This window comes from Ochlerotatus camptorhynchus, unplaced genomic scaffold (assembly GCF_037179485.1).
Source record: "Ochlerotatus camptorhynchus isolate MF236.1 unplaced genomic scaffold, CSIRO-AGI_Acam_v1.1 ptg000246l, whole genome shotgun sequence".
Classification (NCBI taxonomy): Eukaryota; Metazoa; Arthropoda; class Insecta; order Diptera; family Culicidae; genus Ochlerotatus; species Ochlerotatus camptorhynchus.
The window spans coordinates 2,333,548-2,342,475 of NW_027040736.1; the positions used below are offsets into that span (position 1 = coordinate 2,333,548).

General features: G+C 38.3%; 1 protein-coding gene across 1 annotated transcript; it reads left to right on the forward strand.

Moving 5' to 3' along the window:
• Positions 1-1,524: 1,524 nt before the first annotated feature.
• LOC135704715 (beta-lactamase-like protein 2 homolog) lies at positions 1,525-3,654 on the forward strand. The gene is made up of 5 exons (XM_065226198.1): positions 1,525-1,591; positions 2,344-2,469; positions 2,551-2,717; positions 3,016-3,332; positions 3,397-3,654. The coding sequence occupies exons 2-5, from the start codon at positions 2,351-2,353 to the stop codon at positions 3,652-3,654; spliced, it is 861 nt and encodes a 286-aa protein (XP_065082270.1). The 5' UTR covers positions 1,525-1,591; positions 2,344-2,350.
• Positions 3,655-8,928: the final 5,274 nt, after the last annotated feature.

Sequence of the window (8,928 nt, forward strand, 5' to 3'; positions counted from 1 at the left end):
TAAACATTCACTTAACTTTAACTAAACATTTACTTAACTTTAACTTTGACTTAATTTTAACGTAGTAAGAACTTCCATGTGAAGTGTCAAGAAATTTCTAGAAGTTTCAAAACTTCCAAGAACTTTCAAAAGTTCGAAGAGCATTCAAAAAATTTCAAAAGCTTTCAATTTTCAATAACTGGAGTTTCCCTGAAGTTCTCTGCAAATTTCCCTGAAATTCCTTGGAAATAACTTTTCCGTGACTTAAGCTAAACTTAATAGTTTTACATAAATTTATCTTAACTTAAATTTTAATTAACGTTAACATAACTTGAACAGAAGTTCTCTTGAAAAAACTTCAACTAAACTTTTACTATACTTTAACTTAACTTTAATTAAACAATATCTTGTTAAATTAACATAATTTTAAGTTAAAATTAACTTCGACTTATTTTTTACTGAACTTTAACATAATTTAGCTTAATTTTATCATAACTTTAACTTGAATTTAACATATCATTCACTTTAATTAAACTTTAACTTAACCTTAACCAACCTTCACTAAATTTTAGCTTAACTGAACTTGATTTTATCTTTCATAAAACATATGTTTTACTAAAATACATGATGTAACATGAACATAACTACAACTTAGCTTTAACTAAACATTAACTCAAATTTACTTAAACTTAACTTAAATCTATTGTGACATGTGCATCCCACATGTCATTTCCCATGCTTTTCCATTATGCACTTCCAGCAGACCACACTAGTGGCAACATGCTGAGAAGGATAATTCTACCCGGCATTGAACCTTCAGTTCAATGCCTGTAAAATATCTGTCAGCGTTTATGGCGACAAACATGGGTACAATCCAGTAGTAGTGGTGTTGCCATGTGGTACACTGAAAAATTGCAATAGCAGGTTAGTCACCAAAGTTTTCGAGCCACTCCGTCTGTCACTTCGTTTGTGCTTCCAGCATAGCATCTGAACTCAAAATCCTGCATGATAAATCCTAGAACTGGATTAAAAATTCCAAGAAAAACTCAAAATAAAATGAAAAAGTGCGTCTTACTCCGGGGGTGCGTTATTTACTCCCCTACATCATTATTTCATACATCAGCTTGAATTACATTGATCGATATTACATTTTTTTTGCTATGTACACAGAAAAAAAAGTTGTTGAATATTACATCCAAACTGCTGCAACCAGGTCTATCCATCGGTTGTGTAATATAACGTTATACGATGTGCATCGATTTTCGAACAAAATTACGTCCATTGATGTAATATTGTATCTGCTTTTTGCTATTACATCATTATTTCATGCATCATCTTTAATTACGTTGATCGATATTACATTTTTTTTGCTGTGTATGATTATCTTAAATAAATGAAAGCAAATTGGATGGATGTATTTGTATCACATACAATGATAGAAGAGCAATAGTTCATATCGCTTAACTCGATTTGTTTACAATTTTTACTTAGGACCTTTTGAAAAGTGACGCGAGATTTGTCAAAAGTTCTTAGTAAACAAAAAAAGTCAGCTGATCGCAACTGTCTCGTGGACAGCCTGGTATAGAAAACTTATCGTTATACATTAATAGAGGTACGAAAATATAATTTTGTGTATACATCTAGAAAAACTTCTTAATCAACGCAATCTAGTGATTGCGTTGATTAAGAAGTTTTTCTAACTGTATACACAGGTATCAGGTTTACTAATGTCGTTTTCGTTTTTGCGGTGTAGCACTGGTGTAGTGTAAGCAGGAATAGACGAGTGCACGGATGGATTTGAGTTCACTCACTCGACAAAAAGTGACACAACAGCGGGGCCTTGTTTACTAAAAATGAACACATGTATAGTAAACAGGGCCCCGCTGTTGTGTTACTTTTTATCGAGTGAGTGAACTCAAATCCATCCGTGCACTCGTCTATAAGCGCGAGTCTTTGACAGCTCAACATCATTTATTTGTAAACAAAGGTGCATCCTTTATCTACACCCTAACATATTTCGGTGTACGGCAGTGTAGCACCGGTGCAGCTACACCGCAAAAACGAAAACGACATAAATTAGGTTTTGCACCGTCGGGGTTAACCTCAATCTGATGACAGTTCAATGGTACTGTTTACGTGGACTTCGGCGATTTTTTCTTGGGTGGATTTTCTCGACAATTTTTCAGTAAACCACACTAACTTCTGCAATGTCCACGAGCAACATCCATTCAACGCGCCAGAAAATCTACCCAAGAAAAAATCGACTAAGTCCAAGTAAACAACACCACTGAACTGTCATACGATTGAGGTTAACCCCGACGGTGCAAAACCTTATAACGTAAACATCTTTCTTTTTTTATTCAGCATTAGAATGGCAACAATACCACCAGTAACGAAGATTTCTTCCAGGCTGATAAGAATTCTTGGATGTAATCCTGGCTCTATGACGCTTCAAGGAACCAACACTTATATTATAGGCTCGGGGAAACGGTAACCATCGATAAGAATGTGGAATACGTATTTGCTAAATACCTAATCAGATTAAATATGCTTCTGATCTCGCACCTATAGACGAATTCTGCTAGATACCGGCGATGAAAACGTCCCAGAATACATTGGACACCTGAAGCAGGTTATATCTGATGAGAAAATTTTAATAAACGATATCATCATCTCCCACTGGCACCATGATCACATTGGAGGAGTAGACGAAGTGCTCGATGTCATTGAGAATAAAGGTACCATTTCAGCGGAAACATGTTAGAAGGGTATAACTCGAAACGTAAACAATCACTTTGCACGTCGATTTCTCTTAAATAATGACCTTACACCCACGGAATCTGACTACACCAGCTCATAGAACAAACATTGCTCTGTCAGATGATTGATAGTTTGAGTGGGTGTGTTGTCATTCGTAAAAGAACGACGATCCAAGTCATTGTTTACGTTTCGAGTTAGACCCTTTTGACATGTTTCCCCTGATTAATACTAAATAGTTGAATGTTTGTAACCGTTTATAAATACACCTTTTTACAGATTCCTGTAAGGTATGGAAATACCGTCGAAGTGATGCTCCTGAAACAACTCTGAAAAATGCCAGAATTCTGGAATTGAAGCATGGCCAAAAGTTCAACATCGAAGGTGCAACACTGGAAGTTATCCATACCCCGGGCCATACTACTGATCACATCGTACTGGTTCTGCATGAAGACAATTCATTGTTTAGCGCAGACTGCATTCTAGGAGAAGGAACTACGGTTTTCGAAGATCTTTACGAGTACATGAAGAGTTTGCACATCATTCAAGATGCAAAGCCTACGGTTATCTATCCTGGGCATGGCAATATAATTTTCGTGAGTACTTGCCAATAGCAACACATATAAACTTTTTTTAATACAACGGTGCCTACTATTCAAGGATCCGGTGGAACGCATTGCTCAATACATTAGCCATCGTAATCAACGGGAAGCGCAGATTATGTCAGTCTTCGAGAAACAACCAAGTGCTACTTTCGATGAAATGGATATAGTAAAACAGATCTATAAGGATACACCGGAACATCTTTGGAAAGCAGCAGCATATAACGTAAATCATCATTTGCAAAAGCTTCTCGTTGAGAAGAAAATTACTGAAGACGGGACTCGATGGAAACTAAAACCGCAGGCATCATTGTAGCACCCATGTTCATTTTTTTGATTGGGTATCGTTTAGGTACGATTGTTGAAATATTAAATCTGTTACTAAATTGGATGTTTCTCTTTGTTTTAAGACTAAGTTTTTTTTTATATCTAGACCAACAATTATTGCAATAGGCGGAACAAGCAAACGTAAACAATGGCTTTAATCGCAAAATTTCTCGAGAATCAAAACACATCCACGCAATCTAACACCACCATCTGATAGAGTAAACTTCCTTTATCGAATAGTATTTATAATTTGCATGGGAGTATTTTGATTCTCCAGAAATTTGCGATTAAAGCCATTGTTTACGTTTGGCTGTTCTGCCTATTTAAAATATTGGTCTCTACAGTCGACAGTACGGCCAACAATCAATACGAAACTAACGATTTTAAATTGGCTCACTACTTGACTAGCCTATTGGTCCCAAGCAAACGATTAACGTACTCCATTCTAGTCGAAATTCTACTACTACACAATGTTTGTTTTGATTCGCTATGAAAGTTTGACAGATAAAATGAGGGTTTAGTGGATTTTCCTATGTTTCGAGGGGTGAATCGATTATACCATTGACAGACATACAAAGCAGTACCGTTGTACCAACAATCAATACGAAACTAACGATTTTAAATTGGCTCACCACTTTAGTAGCCTATTGGTCCCAAGCAAACGATTAACGTACCCTATTCTAGTTGAAATTCTATTACTACACTATGTTTGTTTTGATTCGCTATGAAAGTTTGACAGATAACATCAGGGGTGTGTGGATTCATGCAGAACATGCAGGGGTTAGTGAAATAGCTTGGGACTGCTTGGGACCGTTGTTCTGGTACTGAGTGAGCCAAAAATAATAATGATTTTCTTCGGGACCCAGTGGTCTTATCAATACGAAACTAACGATTTTAAATTGGCTCACCACTTTAGTAGCCTATTGGTCCCAAGCAAACGATTAACGTACCCTATTCTAGTTGAAATTCTATTACTACACTATGTTTGTTTTGATTCGCTATGAAAGTTTGACAGATAACATCAGGGGTGTGTGGATTCATGCAGAACATGCAGGGGTTAGTGAAATAGCTTGGGACTGCTTGGGACCGTTGTTCTGGTACTGAGTGAGCCAAAAATAATAATGATTTTCTTCGGGACCCAGTGGTCTTATCAATACGAAACTAACGATTTTAAATTGGCTCACCACTTTAGTAGCCTATTGGTCCCAAGCAAACGATTAACGTACCCTATTCTAGTTGAAATTCTATTACTACACTATGTTTGTTTAGATTCGCTATGAAAGTTTGACAGATAACATCAGGGGTGTGTGGATTCATGCAGAACATGCAGGGGTGAGTGAAATAGCTTGGGACTGCTTGGGACCGTTGTTCTGGTACTGAGTGAGCCAAAAATAATAATGATTTTCTTCGGGACCCAGTGGTCTTAGAGTTACCTCTATGGCTGCACCGTCGGCTTAACCCTAGGCTTAACCTCACTTTTTTGACATCTGGCAGTGGTTTGTTTCCATTGACGTGGAAAAAAAATTAAAAAAAAATTTATACATGTTTTTAGATTTTTTGGAAAGGAATATTTTTTAAACGAACATAGTCTGATACTCGGTCGGATATCATATCTTTTAATTCTTTTAATTTAAAACCTCAAATCCAAATAAACGACTAACAAGCAAAGGTAAACAAACCACCACTGGATGTCAAACTGATGCATGCGGGTTCATCGCGTTCATTCGTGACGTCAGCGTGCAGCATCCTATTCCGAATTGACGAGTGCACGGATGGATTTGAGTTCACTCACCCGACAAAAAGTGACACAACAGCGGGGCCCTGTTTACTAAAAATGAACACATGAATAATGCTCGCGTAACATTTGAAAAGGGCCTATCAACTTTTGTAAATAATTTGCTAGGTCCTTTTCACGAGAACCGAAGTACGCCCACGCAAACCAAGAGCACTATCGGGAAGGGGAGCATTTCCTCTGCACGATGGTGTTGTTAGTTTACGTGAGCGTATTCGGTTCGTGCGAAAAAGGCTCAACAAGTTTTGTGTTCATAAGTTGATATACTCGTTTCAAATGTTACGTGAGTATTATTCATGTGTTGATTTTTAGTAAACAGGGCCCCGCTGTTGTGTCACTTTTTGTCGAGTGAGTGAACTCAAGTCCATCCGTGCACTCGTCAATAGACGAGTGCACGGGTGAACTTTTGTTCATCTACTGAAAAAAATTGACACAACAGCGGGGCCCTGTTTACTAAAAATGAACACATGCATAATGCTCGCGTAACATTTGAAAAGGGCCTATACACTTTTGTAAATAATTTGCTATGTCCTTTTCACGAGAACCGAAGTACGCCCACGCAAACCAAGAGCACTATCGGGAAGGGGAGAATTTCCTCTACCCTATGGTGTTGTAAGTTTGCGTGAGCGTATTCGGTTCGCGCGAAAAGGGCCTTACAGGTTTTGTGTACAAAAGGTGATAGGCCCGTTTCAAATGTTACACGAGTATTATTCATGTGTTCATTTTTAGTAAACAGGGCCCCGCTGTTGTGTCACTTTTTGTCGAGTGAGTGAACTCAAATCCAGCTGTGCACTCGTCTATAGACGAGTGCACGGGTGAACTTTTGTTCATCTACTGAAAAAAAATGACACAACAGCGGGGCCCTGTTTACTAAAAATGAACACATGAATAATGCTCGTGTAGCATTTGAAAAGGGCCTATCAACTTTTGTAAATAATTTGCTAGGTCCTTTTCACGAGAACCGAAGTGCGCTCACGCAAATCAAGAGCACTATCGGGAAGGGGAGAATTTCCCCTACCCGACAGTGTTGTTAGTTTGCGTGGGAGTATTCGGTTCGCGCGAAAAAGGCTTAACAAGCTTTGTGTACAAAAGTTGATAGACCCGTTTCAAATGTTACGTGAGTATTATTCATGTGTTCATTTTTAGTAAACAGAGCCCCGCTGTTGTGTCACTTTTTGTCGAGTGAGTGAACTCAAATCCATCCGTGCACTCGTCTATTGACGAGTGCACGGATGGATTTGAGTTCACTCACTCGACAAAAAGTGACACAACAGCGGGGCCCTGTTTACTAAAAATGAACACATATGTGTTCATTTTTAGTAAACAGGGCCCCGCTGTTGTGTCACTTTTTGTCGAGTGAGTGAACTCAAATCCATCCGTGCACTCGTCAATGGCTGTGAACCATTTGCCGAGTTAAGTTTAACTCGTGGTTAAAAGTGACATTTCGAAAGTTATTCTGTATGTTCGAAAATCCCTGGGCTGTCGATCGACCGGTTTTCGAGAAGAACTCAGCCACGGTTGTCAAAATTTAACTTCTTGTCTGTCAGAAATAACCACGCTCGGATAGCAGGGTTAATCGATAATTTTCCATCTGTCAAATTTTAACCAAAAGTTAAAAAAATCCACCAAATGGTTCAGAGCCTATGTCGACTCGCACGACGCGAGATGTTCATTTTGCATCGAGAGGAAGGATGAATCGACAGCGAAGTGCTGTTCATTTCAAGAAACGTCAAACTGAAAGAGTTCATTGCGGCAGCTATGATAAGGACGTATGCAGTATTTTCTGATAAAACAGTAATTTTATTTTGGTATTAATATCAGTTTTTTTCAGTAAATAAAATGATAGATACGGATAAATACAATAGAGCACACGTTTTTCTGTCATTGGAGAATTATAGCTTAAGGTTCTAAGTAACTTTCTGTGCCATTTCGATAGCACCACCGGTTATGTAATTTGGTGCTTTTTTAAGAGAGGTGGAGGTTTGATGTTGTTAATTCGAAGATCTGTTTTTTGTGTGAATCAACCAATCGTGGTCAAACCCGGTGTTTAGGCTGTGTTCCATTGGTGAATTTTCACTTAAATTTGACACTTCGAAAATAAATTAAGATGTTCGAAAATCCCTCTGTTGTTGATCTTCCTATTTTCGAGAAGGTGTTTGTCAAAATTGATTCCTGGTCTGTCAGAAATAAGTCTGGTACAATAGCAGGTTTATTTGAAAATTTTCCATCTGTCAAATTTAAGTGAAAATTCACCAAATGGACCTTAGTGGAATGTTTTTCCGAATAGTTGTGAGTTTTCTGCTTTTTTTTGGTTTTGTTGACCTGGAAAAAGTTTGCGTTGCGCGGTACGAGAGCTGCTGTTATGATTGTCGTTCTCAATTTCTTCTACCATCTGGTCAACTGGGTCCTCACCTTCAGTCGGGTTGCCGTGAGCTTCCATTGTACGAGGCTAAGTGGGACCTGGTTCAGGACATGGTGGTGAAGTTACAGTTACAGGCAGACCAAATCTAGAACCTTGAAATGAATGTATTGTACATATCCAAACTGATGAATAATACAGAAAGATTAACCCTCCGTTACTCGCGCTGTTGTAATTTGTACTACACACATGAGTTTTCAATTGCCATTTTGTTGCTGAGTTACCAATCGATCTGAAACCAAGAAGTATTCCTCAAAATACTTGTTTTGATCGAAACAAGCAAAACTTTGATTACAGTAAACACATAAAAATGTGGATAATAGGGAAAATGTAAATGGAAACCGCGTAAACTGTGACCATACTACGTGGGATTTGACTTCATTGATTACAACATGGAATAAATCGAGATCCTGACCAGATAGAAAGTTACTGTCTCCGACAAAGTTGTTCAGGAGCTCATAGTCTTGTCGCTGGCAGACAGTGGTTCAGAATTTTCTCACTAAGTAGCACTAGTATACATGTGAAATTTTCCCATGTGATATTTCTCGAGATCCTGACCAAATAGAAAGTTACTGTCTTTCAAAAAGTTTTTCAAGATTTCAAAACCTATTGCTTGGTGCGCAATAGGTTAGAATTTGCTCACTACGTGACGCTTGTATACACGTGAAATTCTCATATAAAAAATATCGAGTTCCCAACCAGATAGAAAAGTACTGTCAGTGATGCAAAATATCATGACACTCACGTGACACTCGTCTTCGCATCAACCGACTATCGCTGACAGATCGTTTTGTCACGCAGTGAGAGTTAGAGCCATGGCAAACAACAATCACCAGTAATGGTCGCTGCTCACAAGCAAAACTTTACACTCGCTGCTGATGATACAAAGCACAACGAAAACAGTGAAGACTTCTGCAGTACGATCATGAGAAAAAGCGAAACGACAGAAGAAAATGAAAACAATGCCTACGCATTCCAAGTTCGTCTCGGCAGGCGCGACTGTGTGAGTTACAAACAAAGCAGGCAACATGAAACGGAAGCTGTTGGGCTCA